This window comes from Lactuca serriola, chromosome 5 (genome assembly GCF_051521515.1).
Source record: "Lactuca serriola cultivar US96UC23 chromosome 5, Lser_US96UC23_V15, whole genome shotgun sequence".
NCBI classification, from domain to species: Eukaryota; Viridiplantae; Streptophyta; class Magnoliopsida; order Asterales; family Asteraceae; genus Lactuca; species Lactuca serriola.
In genome coordinates this window covers 265,035,575-265,057,579 of record NC_136412.1, presented here as the reverse complement: position 1 = coordinate 265,057,579, position 22,005 = coordinate 265,035,575, and the positions used below count along the sequence as shown (strand labels likewise).

The window sequence follows — 22,005 nt, the reverse complement described above, 5'->3', positions numbered from 1 at the left end:
ACGGAAGTGGAGGTGGTGTTGGTAAATGGTGATACGGAGGGGAGAGATAGAGGAACGGAAGGTGAGAGAGCAATGGTTAGACAAAAACAATGGCTGCCAGCAGGTGGTGGTAGTGGCAGTGTTTTTTTTCAGTGTAAAAATCAGGTGGTTGACGATGGTTTCAAGATTTTCCAGGTCTGGTGAATTTTCCATGTCTGATGTGTTTTTATGTGATTGGTTAATAACACCATCAAATGTAGGTGAGCAGACGATGGTAGGTGACGGTAGTGATGGTGGCGTACGGTGGTGTCGGTGGCGGCTGATGGTGGTTGTTGTGGCAGCAGGCATGTTCTTCTGAATGTGTTCTTAAGTGTTCTTGAAGAGGAGAGAGAGAGAGAGAGAGAGAGAGAGAGAGAGAGAGAGAGAGTATTTTATTTTTAATTGTTGTAATAAAAGAAAAATATAAAATAAAGTAATAAGGGGCAAATCCGTCATTATAAAAAGTTTATAGAAATTTAGACCAAACTCGCAACAAAACGAAACTATTGGACCATCTTTACAAGCCAAACTCATTTTGGATCAAAGTTACTAGTTTTTACATATGACAGGGACGATTCTTGCAATTTTATCTCTAATCAATTGTCTTGGCGTTTAATAAAAGAAACCACCCCATCAACAGCAACGTGCAAACAACAAATTAATTCAAAGACTTTTTACTAAAGAAATTTAAACAACTCACATTTTCCTACCTTCATCTTTAGACACCTCACATCTAATGGAGAAACACTCTTCAATTTCCTTGACATTTAAGGGGTACTTAGCCAAAATTGTTGACTTTAATCATAGGTTCGCACTTTCCTGGAAATTTCCTAGCCTCCCCTCTTCCTATACGACGTAAATTTGCTGCGGAAAAGATGTGACCTACACTCGATTGCTTTTCTTGAAGAAATTTCGCTTACCCACCATGTGTTTGTTGTTTTGTCTGCTTCGATAGTATCCATTCAAGCTAACAAATTACATGTAATTTGTGAACTGATTCCTGGTGGGGTTAAGTGGCTTTTTTTCGGAGTTCAATGGAGTATCTATACTCATGCTTTTGAGCGAAGATTCAATTAACTTCGGGTTCTTGGTTTCTCAACATTATTATCGATAATAAAATTGGGCAATGCTAATAATCCGCAGGTGTTAGGATTCAATCCCCGTATTGAAGTGAGTTCTACTCTTTTTTCCTCTTTTTGACCATGACCATTGATCTTATAAAAGCCCATATCCATAGTCTATCATAAGACCAAGAACCTTATGAGTTTCTCTAACACCAAACTTCTCACAGATGGGCTCGCTAGAGGTGAAGTCAATTATCGAGCCACATGATCAGAGCACATCCACTTCTGCATCAACCAATAGAAATATGCTTTCTATGAAACAGTTTTCAGAAAATTGTGACAAAAAACAACTATGGTGTAAAGTGATAACCAGCTTAAAGATTGCTTTATTCTCTAATAAGATTAATTTACTTATACCTTTTGGCCCCTTAGCTATGCTTGTTGATACCTTGACTGGTAATCATGTAAGTTGCTTATATTCGTGATACCCTTTTAACTTTTAAGCCTATTCTGTATTAATTCTATCTTATTTATAATATATCAGGGTTGGGTCTTCTTCTTGAGCTTATTGGGCATCATACCATTGGCAGAACGTTTGGGTTGGGCTACTGAGTAATGATCTTTTTCATCTTTATTCTAAAAAATTCAATAAAACAATAAACTCTAAGATGAACTTTTTAATCAAATACGAAAGTAATTTTTGGTAACGATTTTGATTAATGCAATTAGTACTCAACTTAGATGATGTTTTTGGCTTCTTTTTTCTTCAGGCAATTGGCTTTCTACACTGGGCCTACAGGTTTGTTCATTGATTCGATAGCTTGACATTGTTGTTGACTTAATGAAAACAAAGATCGTTTTCTGTACAATGAAAAAGTTAATAATTTCTGAAATTGCAGTTGGGGGACTTCTGAATGCTACTTTTGGCAATGCAACAGAGTTGATAATATCAATGTACGCAATGAAACATGGTATGCTACGTGTTGTGCAACAATCATTACTAGGGTCAATTTTGTCAAACATGCTGCTTGTTCTTGGATGCGCGTTTTTCTGTGGAGGAATCTTTCTTCCTAAAAAGGAACAGGTTTTTGACAAAGTAAGTTAATTACCAAAACGAGGTCAAATTTACTTGTCTTGAATCCTTTCAACATACTTGGATTTTTGATGAATACCAATTTGTTTGCAGTCGAATGCTGTGATGAGCTCAGGGTTGCTGTTAATGGCAGTGATGGGTCTGTTATTCCCTGCTGTTCTTCACTTCACACACACTGAATTGCATTTTGGAAAATCGGAATTGGCCCTTTCAAGATTTAGCAGTTGTGTAATGCTTATTGCATATGGGGCCTACCTGTTTTTTCAGTTGACTACACAGAAGAATTCGTATTCTCCGATCACTGAGGTTGTTGATTGGCATTTATACACCCTCAAATAAAACTAAGGGAAATATTCAGCAAAGTCCCTATATTATGGGCTCATTAACAATTAAGCCATGTCTTTCTTTTTTTTGAACATTAAAGGACAAACAAAAAGGCAATCGTTTACATATTTGTGATTTTAGTCGGTAGTTATTAGAAAAGTTCCTATATTTTGGGCTCATTATTGATAATGCTATGGCATTTTTTTGAATAAGAAAAAAACAGAGAGTAATATTTTACTACAATTGTGCTATTTTATTGTTATGTTATTGTATTATCTCAGAGTTTTGTCTTATTGTAAGAAAAAAATTCGATCCGAAAGTGACAATTTTGTCAGACATATATAATATAGTAAGATTATGGTAAGATAATATTAGATATAAAGATTATATGTCAGAAAAAGAGAAAGATTACATTAAGATTATATGCTCTTTATTAGAAAGAGAGAATACATTAAGATAATAATATCATGCGTCACAAAAAGAGAATACGATATGATTAAAGTAAGATAATAATCTGTCGTTTTATGTTAAAAATAAATAAATGACTTTAAATTTCGTTTATTGAAATCTATATAAACACATTATTTTTCTAACATTGATTTAGAAATATCAGGAAGATAGCCCAAAAGAAGACAATTCAGATGATGATGATGAAGAATCTCCTGATATTTCAAAGTATGAATGTGTTATCTGGCTCAGCATCTTGACACTCTTCATTTCCATTCTTTCAGAATATCTAGTGAACACCATTGAGGTATCCGAATAATTGATTATCTTAAACTAATAATCAATGAAGTTATTTTCTAAAATATAGACATGGAAATGATTGCCATTTATAGGGTGCTTCTGTTGCAATGAATATCCCTATAGCATTTATCAGTGTTATCCTTCTTCCTATTGTTGGAAATGCAGCAGAACATGCAAGTGCCATCATGTTTGCCATGAAAGACAAGCTTGTAAGTTATTAGTCATTACAAGAATCATAAATAATTCATTTTATTTATTTTTGTAAATATTTTTGGTTACAATCTTTGCAGGATATCTCTTTAGGAGTCGCAATTGGCTCCTCAACACAAATATCTATGTTTGCTGTAAGTGTTCCTTTCTTTGTATTTTAAAAGAAAATTTAATTTAAAGAACAAATACCAACTTTTATTTTAAAATTTACGTGTTTGTAACTGCAGATTCCATTTTGTGTGGTTGTTGGGTGGATCATGGGGCGTCCTTTGGACCTAAATTTTCAACTTTTTGAGACAGCAACTCTTTTTATAACAGTTCTGGTAGTGGCTTTCATGTTGCAAGTAAGCCTCATATTCATTTTATTTTTACAAAACTTTGACTAAATTAAAATTTTCATCTAAAAATGGTTATTCTATATATTAAAATTTTCATCTAAAAATGGTTATTCTATATATTATTTGTAGGATGGAACATCGAATTACTTCAAGGGAGTAATGCTTGTGTTTTGCTATTTGATAGTTGCTGCAAGTTTCTTTGTACATATAGACCCTCTATCTATACGTAAGTTATAGGCATCTTCTCTTTGATTTGACTTTTTGACTAGACCTTTTTTCTTCTACATTGTTTATGGAAGTGATTCATTGTCTCTGGTTTTGCAGAAGATAAACCCTAAGTGAGAAGGGTGCTTTGAATCAATCATCAAGAGTTTCAAGTCAATTGTATTATGTTCTAGTTTGACTTTCCTTGATGGCATATAGTTATTATTATTGCATACTGTAAATTGTTACAGAAGAGAATAATGATAAAGATTTTGAACAACGGAAGTAATATAAATTGTTACACTTAAAAAGGAAACCAACCCCCTTTCCACTAATTGTTTATTCATATAAATAATATTTCTTTACAAAAGAATTGGCATTTCACATATAAACATATAAAACAAGAGAGCATTGCTACTAAAAATACAAGTAGGTGGAAGTATCTGTTGCATTGTTATTATCCCTGCAAAGAATAGATCTTGCTTCCACAATTGAGCGAGGTGGTTCAAGATCTTTCTCTTGCAGTGCATTTCCTTGTAATCGTTGCATCTGGGAAGCAAATGTATCATCCAAAACCTACAAAAAAAAGTTCCTTTTTGTGTCAGACATTTTATCAAACACTTGGTGTGCAACATAATAAAGGAATTCAGATAACTTACTCCAAGAGCATAATAAGATCCATTGTACCAGACACGGTTTTCCTTTCTACCTTCCAGAAACTTCAGTACAATCTGTAGTCACACAACATTCTTGTTAAAAACACATGATTTTTTATTTTATTTTATAAAAACACATTCTTGTTAAGATCTCAATCAATCTCACCTGTCCCATTTTGTCCCATAAACCACGACAACTAGCAATGAATATTTGATTTGTAAAAACCTCATGCAAGTTAGATACAGATTCCACAAGCTGTGAACACAAAACTTGCATCCTGTCTCTCACTTCAGCCTCTCCATCTGCTTCCTTTGTTTCCTCCAAAATTCTTTGAAGTCGTGTGCTTCTACTTGCTTGCATCTGTGTAATTAATCAACACAGTAATTACAACTTACAACATACAACTCTTGATTGATTATGATTATATGATTATGGTTATTACTTATTACTTACATTACTAGTGAGTTTAACCACTATAGCTTGCATGTAGTTTTTATACTTTGTTCTAAATAACACAGTGACTGCATTCATTTGCTCTCCATAAGTTGACTTCTTGTCCCCTCCATTGACCGGAAGATAACACGCCCATGACTTCAATTTATCTTCAATTCTACAATGCAAAACATCAAGAACTCTCTTGATAGTGTTTAAAAAAGTTCCCAACTGATTAGGAATTGAATACAAGGCTGTTGATTGTCTCCTTGTTAGTTTCTGAACTTGAATCCCAAGCCTCTTTGGAATACTATCTTTCAAAGGTGTCAAAATATCCGCATATTGTCTCTCAAGTGCTTTCATAATAGCTCTTTCCACATTTGCAACAGCCTTTCAAATGTCAACAAAAAACATTTACAATCACAACATCAAGACTAAAATACACAAATCTGATAGAGTTATAAACTTACATTCTCCAAGATCAAAGTGTATTGTGGCCATCGATTGATCACAACTTCATACTCACTCAACATTTCTTTAATTTTATCATATAAATCTTCAGCAAAAGGTGAAGTGGAATAGTTTGTGATCACACCACCCCATGGGGCTTTTTCTGCTTTGCATAAATCAAGTAAGCAAAGCTGCATATCTTGAACCCAAACCATAATGTAATTATGGTACAAGTTTCTTGAGTCTACACCACCTTGAGGTACACTGAAAACCCAAAAAAAAATCAACAATCTTTTTCAGTATTTTGATACATGATTTTGAGTTTAATAATAATCCTAGATACCTGATGTTCCATGACTCAAGATTCCTCTCAAAGTCTGCAGTTGCTATAAGAAGTTCATTGACATGAGGTTGGGGACTTGAAGGAGGCCATGCTGCAAGAAACCCTTTAAGCCTTTTACATAACTCACTGCTGTAAACAGCTGCTGTGATGCTTGAGAGATCAATAGAGCTGAAAAACAAAAAGAAAAAGGTATTATTCTTTTTTTGTCAACATTACAATTTTTTTTTTGTTTTTTTGCAAGTTATGCATGTACCTTGGAAGTATGTGTTGATTATGTATTTTGATGTCTGTCTTTATCTCATCACTTAAGTTTATGCACAAATTCTTCATTTTCAAATATGCTGTAGTAATTGCAATAGAGTCCATAAGAAAACCCTCCGTGTTGCTTGCTACAAACTCATCAGTGTCCACCATGTATTTCCTGCATCTCTTTCTTGCTGCTGCCTGTATAAAGTAAAAACACACAAGTCTATAAAGTTTAAACAAACAAGAAAATAAATATATTCATCACTACATTTAATTATACGATTTCTTCACCTGTAAATAGTTGGTCAACAAAGTTTGACCATCTGGAGAAAGTATATCATGAATAAGAGTATATAATTGAACAGCTGGCGCTAATGCTGGTGAAGCAGATTCTGGAATTGGAATCAACATGTCTGATAAGCCTGTTGAAGAGCTCTCATCTAATGACTTGTAATTTTGGAAAGAAACTGCAAGAAGACTCTCCATTTGCGTTTCACAGTCCAATAACAAGCTTTTCTGCAAAATGGTAATAAAAAATAATATATGAATAGTACCCAAAAGTACATTTTAGATAAAAAATATAAAAGGGTGACTAGATTAAAAGAACATTTCAGGGTTTGTTTTGTTACCTCTTGTCTTGTGAGTCTTCTTTCAGTTCTAGCTTTCATAACGGGTACAAGTAGTTCATAAATGAGCTCTAAGCAATCTTTTGTAGGCGTAGCAACGTTCATGACATGTGAAAGATGCCTAAACAACATTTTATATAACAAAGTTTTAGTAAAAGTGTTATTATATATTAATAATCAAGAAAAATTTAAGTACCTGAGTTTGGTGTATGATTCAGAGACACCATAATAATCAGCAAACTCTGTGAGTAACCATTTCCAAGGTTCAACAACCCACAAGTTACGTGCATGGAAACATTGCGCTCGCATGGCAGCTTCCAATAATAAATCATACGCGAGTGTTTCCACAACAGGTCCACACTGTCATTTTAATATAAAATTATAAAACATTCGAGAACAACTAATTTTATTTCATTATTTCAAACCTTGAGGTGTGTAGTTTCATCAGATGCAATTGTACTGCTGATTGAAAGCTGGACTTTCCCGATGCATTCATTCTCTTCATAATAAATCGGCCACCATTTGATTCTATCATTCTGTTTTACAATGAAATGTGTTTATATTTTTATACTTATAAAAAAACAAAATACGTTTCTTTTTCCTACAATTTGTCCTTACAGGATTGTCATGTAGGGACGAAACTGGAATAACTGCTCGACCCTGAATGCTCCTCTTCTCCCCTTGCACTTCTACTAAAAGGGCATCTCCTTGATTCTCTGGGAAACTATATTATATAATATAGTATATACATTATTATCATCATATTTGAGTACCCTTTTAAAAGTAGTTTTTAAAATGAAACTTACAAGTCATGGGAATCACCGGTTCCGGGCCTTAGGCAAATGCCTAAAGCCGATTCCGATTCTGTAAGTTCTTGAGAACTTTTTAGGTGCAACAAGCATGACACTGGTTCTGCAACATGACAACATCTTTTGTTTATAAAAAAGAATAACATAAAATGTCTACTTTCACTAGATTTTTAGGATAAAAAGTTAAAAACAACAAACCTTCACATGAAAATGAAGAGATTCCTAATGCGTTGATTTTGCTTTTTACAAGTGAAGAAACATGTTTAATATACTCGACTCCCGCTTGCACATAAATAGCACTTTGTTGAGAGTATGTGTCTTTAAGTTTTCGTTGTGGGATTATTCTTATCTTTTTCACTGCAAAATCCAAACGCAAATTCAGTCAATTATATGTAAAAAGATACAAATTCTTTTTTATAAGTAAGAGAAACCATTAATATACCTTCAACCCTAATCTTTCCAATCACTTTCTTTACTTTCAAGGGGCATGCGTTATTATTATTATTATCTGGATTCTCAGTTCGATTACTCGGTTTGAAACCTCGAGGTTGCAATAATAACTTTTGTAGTCTAAAAAAGAAGCAAAAACAAAACCATTTATAAGCCTTGCAAATTGTAATTAATATACTATGAAATAGACAAAAAGAATAAAATAAGTTTATGTACCCAAAAGCATTGCGAAGAAGGCGACATTCATCATTTAAGAACAAAGGTGCTTCTGTACACCCTCTTGCCCATGCGTTTAAGCATAACCGAAAACACGCATCATAAGTAATTAAAGTTTGCCATGGATTTTGACCACTGTTAAAAGAAGCATACATTTTTGTTAGTTATACTTTAAACAAGAGCATGAATGAATGTAATTTATATAAAGCAATGATAATAAATTAATAATACCTGTTATAATAAGCTAAATGATCTAGTGAGCTTGCTGTTTTTTCATGAATGGCTTCATGCTCCCTATCACTAACACAAGATTCCAGTTTCACATGATGAACATTTTCTGGCATATTTACTTCATTGTGTGATTGCTCAATTCCTGAAATCCGTGAAGATTCTTTACTTGATTCATCTTCAACCTCGGGAATGTGTTCTTCAAAGATAGGAGGTGCACTTGGAGTTCCCAAATCAGCTATAGGTGTACCCTATATATTTTCATCACTAAACGTCAACAAAATAAACTTCTATAAACTCATAGATTATAGGAAATTTTATATAAACTACTTACATAGGCACTACGAGGTTGTAACATATCACGCAAACGATTGGCAGCTGAAACGGAACTGGGCCCACCATGCAATCCAGTTTCAGTGAGTTTTCTGGGTTTTTGAGGTACTTCGATACAAAGATCGTCTTTTATTATCCCTCTATTTAAAGTAGACTTGTTAGGGGGAAGTGTAACTGGATTGACATTCAAGATTTGTTCATCGAAGGTTTCTTCATCGGAATAAGTTAAGTCCATGTCATCTGAAGCAGATCCGACACTCTCATCATCATGTTCATGTTCATGTTCGTGTTCATCATCATCATCACAATAATCATCATCATCGTCTTCTTCATAATCGTTGGTTTCAAGATTATGAGATCCAAGTATGCTAGAATGGAATTTAAGGGGTGGGAGTGGATTCGAGGATTTGTAAGTTGTGGAATTAAAGGAAAGTGGGGATTTAGGAATAATTGGGTATTCGTGATCTATTGAAGTCTCTCTTACAGGGGAACGCGTCTCTTGCTCTTTCTGTAACCCCTGTTAGTACCATATGATTGTTATGAACACAACATTCCATGAAATTCAGTTTTTCAATTTAATCGAAGAGGAATTAAAAAGAAAAATGCAAAGCAACGATTATAAACCAACACAAACTTGATGAAAATCATTTTCTTGATTTCAAAATCGAGAGTTGAAGTGCGTACCTGTTTAACCCAGTTCAGTGCCCTTTCGTCTAATCCCTCTGTGAACATGTTTATAGAGAGAGAGAGAGAGAGAGAGAGAGAGAGAGAGAGAGAGAGAGAGAGAGAAGAAGAAGAAGAAGAAGAAGAAGAAGAAGAAGATGATGAGAATGTGATGTGGGTTTTAGGAGATGAGTCGAGTTCTTGATGGGTGAGGAAGATGAGAGTGAAGACAAAGTGGAGAGCGTTTCAGGCTTTCAGCTTGTAAGTTGTAACGGCTAGTTTGAAAAAAGTGGCTTCATTCATTAGTTGTTTAATGGCTTATAGTTTCATTTTCGCCCTTATACTTTTAAATATGTCACCGACATCCTCTATTCGTATACTAAATTACTAATGCCCAATTACAGACTATGATAGTGATGGTTTGGATTATTTTTATATATTTAAAAACAAACATTCGTTGGCTTGTTGAGAAAGCTGACAACGTTATGGCTTAATTACATTAGAAAACGGTAAGATTGTATCTGTATTTTATTTTATTAGTTGACATTTAATACTTTAGAGAAAATTAACCCCTTAAGCACTTAATCCATCGTTACAAGGTTTGAATAAGAGCCACAAATTATCCACCATGAAGTGGTGGTGGGTTTGTGGTGCAATGGTGATCAAAACTTCCCACAATATTGTGTTATGCTAAAAAGGGAAAGATACCTAGCTACTCATCTAAAGTCATGGGGTTTGGAAAAACAACCAAAACTTCCTTCCCTTTCTTGCTTCCCTCTTGCACCCCCACCATTTCTTAGCCAACAGTAGATCTTTATCATCATATTTTGAAGCCATGCACACCTCAATCTAATGGGGTCGTTGGGAGGAAAAAACATACTCTTCAAGAAATGAGTTGGAAAGTGTTAAATAGTAAGATTCAGTGGGGATGATTGCATCTGTCATGCATACCTGTAACACCAAATTAAGAAGCATGGTGGCATGACAAGGATCTAGTGGAGGTTTAATTAGGGGGTGATCTTCTCACTAGGCAATTGCAATCCAGAGCGTATGTATGTGTAACTATTGTGTAAGACAAAAATCCATAATATATAATAAGAGGCTTAATTGGTCTGGTATTTAAAATAGTGTCTTATTGCTGTTTTCAGCTTATAAGCTGTTAGAATCGATGCCCATAACATCTACAACTCCAATGTTAGACCATCTTTCTGACTTTTAGTAGTTACTTACAACTACACTATAAATAATTTGTTAATGAGAATTCAGAAATAACAGCAGTAGTTACTAGTTAGTGGAAATCAAACCACAAAAATATAACTTTCAAAACTTATGGATTGGAGGGGTAAGCCAGGCCTTGACAGTAGTGTAAGACCAAGGCGACTCGTGAAGAACCCCAGCAGCAAGCTACTGTAACAGGCCTTCCCCCATAAAAAATAAGATTAATATCGAGTGGGCCGATGGCCCACATATCAGATATTAAACTGATAAGAACAGATACTACACTTGATCTTAGCCAAAAGGCCGAGAAAGGTATGCTTATTCCCTCACTGGGCTTCCTCCTTTATACTCATCTCACTCTTCCCTGCTTCCTTCATTCAGTCGATGTGGGATGCTGTGCTTTTTTTTCTTTTGACTTTCCTAGTGATTGATTATATATATCCAAATAAAAACTATAATTACCGAATCTGCTCTTTTAGTTATATATTACTTTTGTTTAATTTAATCCCTTTACACAGCTTCATCTATATGTTACAACTCTTGAATCTTGATTTGACTATAACCTATATACTTTATACCATTAAATTTTAACTACAATGAAAACGGGTCAAATGAGACCATGCCCAATCTCTAACTTTTATACACAACCTTTTACCTTGTTTGGCAATATACTTGTTATAATCATATTCAAAACACTAAATATTCATAAAATTATAGACACACAAAAACGTTTTCAGTGATCTTTGTGTTGGGTAAACCAAACAAAATATTACCATTACTATAAACGATATTACAACCATACGTTGTCAATAATATATATTGGCTCCTTACCCAACTACTATCACACATTTCTTTTCCACAACGTTAATGGCATTTATGCTATGTAAATTCATAAAATTCAGACAAAAATGCTACAAAGTAGGGATGAGATTTAGAACCGGAAAACCGGACCAGGACCGGAACCGGAATATATAGAACCGGTTCCGGTTCCGGGTTTAAAAATTGGCTTTATCCCGGTTCCGGTTAATCCGGGTTTGGGTCCATCGAGTCCGGGTAAACCGGGTCTAAAAATCGGAACCGGTTTTTGGAACCGGAACCACTTTTAGGCCCGAAACCGTTTTTTTGTGAAACGTTTAAAATATGCATATCTCATTCGTTTCAACTCCGATTGACATACGGTTTTTTCCAACATATATTTTAGAGTTTGTACATGAGTTTAGACTATAAATTTGCCATTTTCAGTTTTATATTCATTGACTTACAATCCCCCAAAGTCGATATATCAAAGCTGAAAGTTTTTAATTTTTCAGTTTTTTTGTATTCGGTGAAAGTTTTAAAACATGCATATCTAATTTTTTTTAAGTCGGATTGACATATGGTTTTTTCCAACTTGTAGTTTACAGTTTGTACATGATTTTAGACTATAATTTTGTCATTTTTGGTTTAACATTCATTGATTTACAGTCCTCCGAAGTCGGGATATCAAAACTGAAAATTTTCAACTTTTCAGCTATTTGTTTTTGTACTTTGTATTATATGAAAATATTAACACATGCATATCACATTCGTTTAAAGTCGGATTTACATGCGGTTATTTCCAGAGTTTATTTTAGAGTTTGTACATGATTTTAGACTATAATTTTGTTAATTTTGGTTTCATATTCATGAGTTACAATCCCCCAAAGTCGGGATATCAATATGAAAATTTTCAAAGTTCAACCCACTAAGTAGTAAGTAATTACCAAAAAATTCCGATTTTTCCGGGTCCAACCTACCCATTTTGATGTTTCCGGGTTTTCCGGTTCTAGACCCACTTTACCCGGAACCGAACCGGAACCGGTTCCTATATACCGGTCCGGTTTCCGATTCTACAAAATCCCGTTAACCGGTTCCGGGTTTTCCGGGTCCGGGTCCAGGTCCATCCGGTCCGAGTTTGGACCCACTTTCATCCCTACTACAAAGTATGTGACCCTTATTTTGTATGCAGATATGTAGAACTATATGTTTCAAAAATAACTCGTATGGGGAAACAACTTTGTTACTTGTATCATATTTGAATAAGTATATGAAACAACCCCTCCCTCCTTTTTTTACTATTAATGTAACATTTTGAGAATTCAACTATTACACTTTATGTGGACTAGGCAAAATGAATTGCTAAAAGTTAGGTATCAAAATATAAATGAATTGCTATTGTTGAAAGTTATGTATCAAGAGAGTTCACCAATAAGGCTCATCGGAGTGGACTCGGTATTGATCTCGGCATCCTCGGCGAACACCGAGCCGAGGCCTCGGCTTGCCGAGCTCGGCCCGGCATCTCAATGAGATTTTACCGATGAGATAGAGAGCGATTTTTTACCCATTAACTCAAATTCATTTTTTTCAAAAAAAAAATCTTCATTCAAAAAAAAACACACACACACACATAATTTCAAAAATATAACCGTTTTTTTTTTCAAAATTTCAGATTTTAAACCCTCAACATTCAACTATAAATATCATCATCCTTATTCTTCAGATTTTCTTAATTCAATTCTTCTAACTTTCTTATTTTTCATCATCTTCAAAACTTCATCGCTAATGGCTTGTGTGGCTCGTTTTTGGTCCCTTGAAGAAGAGATTTTGTTGGTTAGTTCATGGCTTGATGTTATAGAAGACTCAATCCACGTTAATCTCCATATGATAACCTTTTGGAGGAGAGTCACCGAAAATACAACCGTGAAGCCCCGGTGCCTCGAGGTAAAGAAGAAATCTACTCCAAATGGAGGCATGCAAACGCACTTACAACTCGGTTTAACATTGTGTTTCGTAGGGTGATGCATGAAGCTTGTAATTGTGAAAATGAAAATACATTGCTACAAAATGATCTTGAGGCTTACCGTGTTGAAACTAACAAAGATTTTCGGCTTGTTGGGTTTTAGAAAATTATGAGGTAGTCCCCAAATTTTGCTCAAATTTACACTCATTGTCTTTTAGTTTTTTTTTCTAGTGTGTTATGTTTTTCAAGTTTAAGTGTGTATTTGTTTAATTTCAAGTGTGTTATGTTTTTTAAGTTTAAGTGTGTAATATTTAGTTTCAACTGTGTTTTGTTTTTAAGTGTAAGTTTGTGATTTTGTTTGAAGTTAATGAAATTTTAGTTTTAAAAAAATAATATGTTTGAAATGGTTTTTAAAATTAATTAATTAAAAAATATCACAGCAAGTGTGACAACCCATGTGATGAAAATGACAAAAATTTCAAGGAGTGTGGCAAAGTTGATGTGGTGTTTATACGGACTGTGGCAAATGTGGCACCACTTCCATCATCCTAAGGTTGTACTAGGGATGAGATGTAGAACCGGAAAAACGGACCGGAACCGGAATCGTACCAGAACCGGAACCGTAAAACCGGTTCCGGTTCTGGGTTTAAAAATTGGCATTATTCGGGTTCCGGGTAATCCGGGTTTGGGTCCATCGGGTCCGGCTAAACCGATTCTATAAACCGGAACTGGTGTTTGGAACCGGAACCACTTTTAGGGCCGAAACCAGTTTTTGTGAAACGTTTAAAAGATGCATATCTCATTTGTTTCAACTTCGATTGACATGCGGTTTTTTCCAACACATGATTTTAGACTATAAATTTGTCATTTTTAGTTTTATATTCATTGACTTACAGTCCCCCAAAGTCGAGATATCAAAGCTGGAAGTTTTCAGTTTTTCAGTTTTTTCGTATTCGGTGAAAGTTTTAAAACATGCATATCTAATTCGTTTGAAATCGGATTGACACGTGGTTTTTCCAACTTGTAATTTACAGTTTGTACATGATTTTAGACTATAATTTTGTCATTTTTGTTTAACATTCAATGATTTACAGTCCTCCAAAGTTAGGATATCAAAACTGAAAATTTTCAACTTTTCAGCTATTTGTTTTTGTACTTTGTATTATGTGAAAATGTTAAAACATGCATATCTCATTCGTTTAAAGTCGGATTGACATCCAGTTTTTTCCAAAGTGTATTTTAGACTTTGTACATGATTTTAGACTACAATTTTGTTAATTTTGCTTTCATATTCAATGAGTTACAGTCCCATAAAGTCGGGATATCAATATGAAAATTTTCAAAGTTCATCCCACTAAGTAGTAAGTAATTACCAAAAAATTCCGTTTTTTCAATTCTAAACCCACTTTATCTGGTTTCAACCTACCCACTCTGATGTTTCCGGGTTTGAAAGGTTCTAGAACCACTTTACCCAGAACCGGTTCCTATATACCGGTCCGGTTTCCGGTTCTACAAAATCCTGTTAACCAGTTTCAAGTTTTTCGGGTCCGGGTCCATCCGGTCCGAGTTTAGACCCATTTTCATCCCTAAGTTGTACGACAGTTTTCAAAGAGACAATCCATGATAAATTAATCAATTTGTATATATTGGTGCAAGTGATATTTTAACGAGGACAAATGTGTATATAGAACCCTAATCATATTATGATATAACAATATGTTATTGAAATACATTATATATAAAAATAATTATTGAGTCCGCACTTTGCCGCGAGTTTTATGTGTTTTTGTTGTGTATTAAGAATGTAAATGAGAGAAAATCATATATATATATATATATATATATATATATATATATATATATATATGATGGGAGATAAACACGAAAGTTTAGAAAAATGAAAGGTTGAACGTGACATTTTATAAAGTTAAAGGTGGATGGGTGAAAATTTATATTTTAAAAAGTGAAGGGTTGAAAGATATCATTTTACAAAATCAAGGGGTTGTAAGTGACACTTTACACAAAGGTGGGGGCTGAAAGATGAAAGGGTGAAAGTGTCATTTTATAAAGTTGAAGGTTGACGGGTTAAAGTCGCACTTTATGTATTGACATAGTTATACATTGTGCATTTTCTGTTGAGAGGGACAAAGTAACATTTTCAAAATGAGAGGGTTGAAAAATGCATTTTACAAAGTAGATGAGGGAAACTTGTATTTGTATATACTACATGATAAGTAGGGTACTTTAGGTAGCGTTTGTTGCGTGGGACGGGACTGGAGAACACAGAACAAAGTTCGCTGAATAGATGTTTGGCATACATAAGACTAGGACAAAGTCGGTTATTGACTTGGTCAAATGGGACTAAATTACTCCATTTTAGTCCTACCGTGAAGGGTGGAACACAATAGAACATAAAATAAAATGACTAAAAAACCCCTTTCGTTTCACCACTCCCTTTCATCTTTCTTGTGTATACCCTGATTACCCCACCCTCAAAAACATTGGACCAACCTTATGAACACCAATGTTATTCATCAATACCTTGATTCTAACAACATAATCAATTAAAATCAGAATTGACACCAAAAAAAATTAAGAACCACAAAATGTAGATGGAAGATGCAACATTGAAAGGATTTGAAATGCTTGTTTTTTCTCTTCTATGATCTTTAGTCGAGCAACAGTTAACACCACCTTCACCACCGGAGATCTCGTCGGAATGACGTCGAGACTGCCAGGTGCGTTACTTTTTGTCGTAGATGTAGGCCTGACATAGAAAAGTTGCGAGTTGTTGATAACTTGTTGAACTAAGCAACCACCTTCACTTCTGAAATCTCACCGGAAATGAAGTGAGACTGCCATGTCGGCTGCTTTTGCCCGGAGATGGAGGTGTAAAAGTGAAAGTAAACAAAAGATGTTTAATGGCGATGGTGAAGCAACAAACATCGAAAAAGAAACTGTCATAGCTGTTGCAAAAACTGCCGGAAAAACAAAGGTGCTTCAAGAAAAAAAGCACACAACGATGATGGTAGAAATGAAAAAGGTGAAGAAATATCTATCTGGTAAAGGATGAACACGTGGGTACATAGATAGGTGGCATTGGAATTTGCAATTGCTTTAATCAATTTAATTAATTGATTGATTAGTTAATTAATTAATATTAAAATTTTATATAAGATGTTGGTTTATAATTATACATATGGTAAAATAATATTACTATCAATCTTAGGGACAAATTGGTAATTTTAGCATTGTGTTATGTCCTATTCAGAGTCCTACCAAACACTATACAATCAGTTCAGTTTAGTCTTGTTCAGTCCAATTCTATTTTGTCCAGTTCTGTTCTGTTCGACTTAGTCCTTGTACCAAACGCTACCTTAAAAAACAAAGAGGTGAATTGATATTTTACAAAGTTGAAAGTGGAGGGAGTGAGGAGTTGCAAGTAACGTATTATACAAAGTTGAAGGGTTAAAGTCGCACGTTATGTATTGACATCGTTATACAATGTGTATTTTCTGTGTTGAGGGTCAAAGTAACATTTTAAAAATAAAAGGGGGGGGGGGTGGAAAATGCATTTTACAAAGTAGATGAGGAGAAAACGTATTTATATATACTATAGAATAAGTAGGATACTTTAGAAAACGAAGAGATGAAAGTGTCATTATATAAAACTGTAGATAAAGTGGGTGAAAATTATATTTTTAAAAGTAAAAATATGAAAAATATTATTTTACAAAATAAAAGAGTTGAAAATGACATGTTATATAAAATTAGGAGATTGAAAATATACTTTATGCATTAATGTACTTGTATATTATGCAATAAAAAAAACTATACTTTTAGCTACATTAATAGCCCTTACATACATAAAGATTGTTTTGTATATATTTATAATTTGATAAAGTCAAGTTAAATATATCGATAAATTTGTTTTTGCATGCTATTGGATGTATCGATCTTAAGAAGTCAAGTTAAATATATTGATAAATTTGTTTTTGCATACCATGGGCTATGGGATGTATTTAGGTGTTGCAAATCGGGTAATCATGTCGTGTTTTTGTCTAACACCACACGAAACGATGTCTTGTTTTTTTCAACTAACATGAAAACGAACCGATTAAAAAACAAAAAGACACGACACGGCACGACAAATATGACATAATATAATAATTAATTTATTTAATTAATACTTAATCATATATAACACGACAAACACGACTAACAAATGCTAAACGTGTCAATTTCGTGTCTAATTTTGAACACGAACACGACACGACGTCGTGTTTTTTATACTTGACACAAACAAAAATTCGAATTTCCGTTTCGTCTCATTTTCGTTTCATGTATTTTTGTCGTGTCATCAATTGTCACCCCTAGGTGTATGATCTTAACAATATATGTTTTTGGTTTCACAAAATGATTGAATGTCACTGGTTATTTGCAAAGTTATTTGTTGTTTATAATCCCTTAAAGATAAATGATATTTCCACTTAATAAATCAAATACATTCACAAAGTATTTATCGATTTTGCTTTTGTCATAAAAAAATGAGCTCACCAAATTAAACTAATTTCACAATTGCGTGTAATCTAAGGAATCGTTTTTTTGTGAATGATAATGATATATTGATATCCCTTCCACAATATAAATTAAGCAAAATATATTCAACTGAAAAGTTAATCATGCCAAGGTAATTTTACATTTACCATATAAATCAGTTTTATCAACTCCTAAAAATCTGATTATATACTGATGGCATCACACGGCTTATCATCCAAAAACGAACTTTAAGCAAAAAAGTATGATAATAAAATAAAATAAAATCATAACATCTATTTCTTTAAATGTTGGAACAAACAAGAACACGATCTTTCAATCATAACTCGAACATAGAAAAAAAAAACATAGAGACATATTTTTTGCTACTGGGATTTGTTTCTAACCTTGATAACCCGGAAAATTTACATTTTACAGGCCTTCTACTCCTCTTATCAATCAAATCAATCGATCTTCACAGAAGAAAACAGATAATGAACAAAGTAGAAAGATGTAATAAAGCCAATAGTCCCAGTAGCCAACATGAGTCCAATCGCCATAATCAACGAATACCCAACATACACCACAGCCGACACGGGCCCACTCAAACTCTGAAGATCAAAAACCAAATACTTCACCGAATACAAAAACACATAAACCCCCACCGACCCCGAAGCATAAAACGCCTTCCACCACCACTGCCAATCCTCAACACACAGATGCATGTAAGTCAACACCACCGACACCTCAGCACACACCACCACCAACAACACAAGCACCACCAGTAAAAACCCAAACACATAGTAAAATCTCCCTAGCCAAATACTCGATAAGATGAAAAACAACTCAATAAAAAGCGTCCCGAAAGGAAGGGTACCCGCCCCAACTACTAGCAACCACGAAGGGTATTTTTGGGAAGGAATTTCCCGGGCTATTTGGTTGGTTCGGACCGGGAACTTAACCGGGTCGGCCCGTGTCCCTAAATACCCGCCCAAAAGAGTCAACGGAACGGACACGCAAAAAAGAAGCGACAGGAGAATGAAGTACAACGAGATCGGAATCGCACCCGTGGAGTTACTCCCCCAAAGAATGAAGTTTATAACCGTAAGAATGGAAAACACGATTCCGGGGAAGAAAAACGCGATAGACCAGGAAACGGAACGCCACCCGTCAGAACTCCCTTTTATCGTTCGCCAAAGGTAAACTCCGGAATACCCGGCTCCGGTTCCGAGGAGGAGATACAGAATGATCATTCCGGTCAAAAGCATGCCGCGTGAAGCCGGTGACATGAATCCGAACGCGGCGAATACGATCGTCACGATTCCCATTCCGGTGATTTGGATTCCGTTTCCGACCATTACGGATAACAGTTTTGAGTGATTCGGCTCGCGAAACACATCGCCTACAACGAGTTTCCATCCGGATAATTCTTCGTTCATTTGTGCTTGTGATTCTTTGTCGAGTTCTTCGTATCTTGTGAGATCGCGTCTTACAGTTCTTAAAAAGATAACAAAAACAATTCCAGCTAAAAAGAAGATCACCATTAGAGAATTTAGAATTGAAAACCAGTGGACACGTGCTCCTTCCATTTTCAAATACGCATCCCAACGCGAAGGCCATTTTATATCACTTTTCACAAACTCAACTTCATAACTGAAGGAAACTTTTTCTTGTTCTCTGATGATTTGAGATTTTTCAAGCTCTAAAGGACAGTTTAAAGATGGGACTTCATCGTATTGATGAAGTTTCGCCATTTTTTCAGGGTCGTATTTGACACTACAAGGGAAAACTTCAAACCCCACAATTTCATATCCAGAAGCTTTCTTTTTATCATCATTGGTTGATATCACACCCATACCTTCTTCCCCTGTTCCAATTATCTGCACCCCTGTGCCTTCATATTCGTGGACAAACACTCTGAATTTCACATGGTTGATGATGTAATCATCGTCTTTCTTGTTGGGATTTGTGAACCCAACTGGGAACCCTGTCCATTGGATTTTAACCCCGTTTTGATTCGCAAACCTCATTGCAGGCAAGTTATCAAGAATCATGTTGACTTGATATAGATCGTGTGTTCTTTGTTTTAGAAGCTTTACTTCGTGTTCGTTTAATGGATGTGTGGTGCATAAGAAGACAGATTCATTGATGTTCATACGAAAACGATAAGGGGAGTTGTCGATTTGGTCTCCCATGAGGAGTTCTCCTAAATTTTCAGCACTTTTCTTGATTCCTCCAGGGGGTGTACAGTATGGAAGACTGTAGTAACTAAAGGGAAGCTCTGTTTCAATGGATGTTAATGAATTGACTTTGGCAAATATTTCTTCACCTGTTGAGTATGTACGCATGTAGCTTCCAGGCAAGTAGAAACCATTGGAGAGATGTGAGAGAAAAAGTAAATAGGTGAAGAGGAGGAATGAATAAGTCCCTTTTGAGAGGGATGACAAAGCCATTGTGTTAAGAATGTGATTGGGATTCAGAGACTTCAATCAACTCAGCCACGTTTATCACCAAACCTACAAGATAGAAATTTGTAGTTTCAGTATTTTGCTTTTGATTCATATCAAAGCTACTATGGAGGTTCTTCTTTAGAATTTAAAATCGGTTTATAATTTTTACAATTATTCAGAGTGTCCATATACAAAATCACATCACGATCAAATCTCTCTTGTCAATCCAACATAACTATCCATTAGTCTGTTTAGTTCAATGAAGCTGCACAGATTTTAAAGTGGCTTTACATGTATTGAAGATTAGAATGTATTACAGAACATACTGGTTTAAGTATGGCCTAAATCTAATATGCTCACAGCACAGATTAAATCAACAAATTCCACACCTAAATCGATATGCAATGAAGTAATGCACGGGTTGCCGGGTTTGAGCATACATCTAGGAATTAGAATAAACAGATCTAACTGATCTCGATAAGGAAAAAAGAAACCCCATATCTACAATAGTAATAGATAGATCTGGATGCAACAGTAGAAATTTTGTCAATAACAATAAAAATCGCGACAATACCTAGTTTAGTTCGTCCTTTTCCAGCATTAAAACAGGGTTTAAGAGGGAAAGAGAAAACAGATACGCACCATTTGTAGATCTGGGGAGTCGACTGAGATGATACTGCCGGTCGGATTGAGGTCGTTAGGGTTTCCACGAAGAAGACGACGGTAGACTACCGGAAGAAATGCAAAAAGCTTGTGAGTTGTGAGGGAGTGTAGTTGGATTGATATTTCTGGGATTTTGGATCTACTTTTGCGTGAGTTCCTATTATCATATATCGCGTGAGCTTTACCGTTACACTTCTTGAGTAAAAGATACAATATATTTGATTTCATAAGTTAACATTATATATGATTATAGTAATCCACATATGTTATCACTTATTGTTTCTGTCAAATCTATTTTTATTAAATTTAACAAACTATTAAAAAAATCGACACAGCTAATAGTTATCAAGGGGTTTGGTAAACATTCATGATTTTTTCTTTTTTGAAATGAAACTTCTCTAAGGGTTTTCGGGTCAGTTTTCACACATCTACTCTAATAAATGAATTTTTTTTTGTCACATGTCATCTTCTCATTCATTTGGACACATGACATTTTGTAGAATTTTTAAATTTTCTATTTTCCACTTGTCATTTTATTGTATTTTTCATTTTATTAAATTAAAATTCCACATTTAATATGTAAGGTAATATACATGGAAGGTATTTATTAAAAATGGTGTACATATGTAATGTATTCAATATATTAAAGTCTCATTAATTTTAATAATTCAAAAAATTTCTTATTTTTCTTACAAATTCAAAATTTTCAAATTGTTAAAATTTCATATTTATTATTTTTTAAATAAATTCATGTAATACATGGGTCTCACACCTAATCAACTAATATTCTGTTGCAAACATGAGGTTATGTTTCATGCCCTAGAGTCACTACATGCGAACCTCCATGACCACATAGGCTAAGCAATGTCAAGATTTGAACATAGATTATCAATCATATCTTTCACATGTGTTACCAAGTAACCACAACT

At 34.5% G+C, this 22,005-nt stretch overlaps 2 protein-coding genes, 1 non-coding gene and 1 pseudogene across 5 annotated transcripts; 1 reads left to right on the top strand and 3 right to left on the bottom strand.

The window, feature by feature from the left end:
- Positions 1-810: 810 nt before the first annotated feature.
- LOC145054204 (vacuolar cation/proton exchanger 5-like) lies at positions 811-4,278 on the top strand. Of its 2 annotated transcripts, none has more exons than XM_079002345.1 (12): positions 811-1,188; positions 1,310-1,546; positions 1,627-1,694; positions 1,853-1,881; positions 1,982-2,178; positions 2,269-2,481; positions 3,104-3,253; positions 3,339-3,455; positions 3,537-3,590; positions 3,684-3,800; positions 3,924-4,020; positions 4,119-4,278. In XM_079002345.1, the coding sequence occupies exons 2-12, from the start codon at positions 1,310-1,312 to the stop codon at positions 4,130-4,132; spliced, it is 1,293 nt and encodes a 430-aa protein (XP_078858471.1). In that variant the 5' UTR covers positions 811-1,188; the 3' UTR covers positions 4,133-4,278. The 2 variants fall into 2 exon arrangements, with proteins under 2 accessions (XP_078858471.1, XP_078858473.1); XM_079002347.1 differs by having other exon boundaries at positions 814-1,188; positions 3,113-3,253.
- A 31-nt stretch (positions 4,279-4,309) lies between these two features.
- Positions 4,310-9,720, bottom strand: LOC145054203 (portal protein). The gene is made up of 19 exons (XM_079002344.1): positions 9,473-9,720; positions 8,790-9,305; positions 8,459-8,706; positions 8,228-8,362; positions 8,004-8,131; positions 7,760-7,918; positions 7,559-7,664; positions 7,371-7,476; positions 7,178-7,288; positions 6,949-7,112; positions 6,756-6,873; positions 6,418-6,642; positions 6,134-6,324; positions 5,881-6,048; positions 5,558-5,801; positions 5,109-5,477; positions 4,821-5,015; positions 4,658-4,729; positions 4,310-4,574 (listed from the first exon to the last, which is right to left on the bottom strand). Exons 1-19 carry the CDS (start codon positions 9,518-9,520, stop codon positions 4,416-4,418), a joined length of 3,462 nt encoding a protein of 1,153 aa, XP_078858470.1. The 5' UTR covers positions 9,521-9,720; the 3' UTR covers positions 4,310-4,415.
- Positions 9,721-10,788: 1,068 nt separating this feature from the next.
- On the bottom strand, positions 10,789-10,985 carry LOC145056328 (U2 spliceosomal RNA). The gene has a single exon (XR_013685809.1). It is a non-coding gene; the product is annotated as a U2 spliceosomal RNA (small nuclear RNA).
- Positions 10,986-18,240: 7,255 nt separating this feature from the next.
- On the bottom strand, positions 18,241-21,242 carry LOC145054202 (transmembrane 9 superfamily member 12 pseudogene; annotated as a pseudogene). Its single transcript, XR_013684723.1, has 2 exons — positions 21,056-21,242; positions 18,241-20,479 (listed from the first exon to the last, which is right to left on the bottom strand). The product of XR_013684723.1 is annotated as a transmembrane 9 superfamily member 12 pseudogene (transcript).
- Between the last annotated feature and the right edge of the window lie 763 nt (positions 21,243-22,005).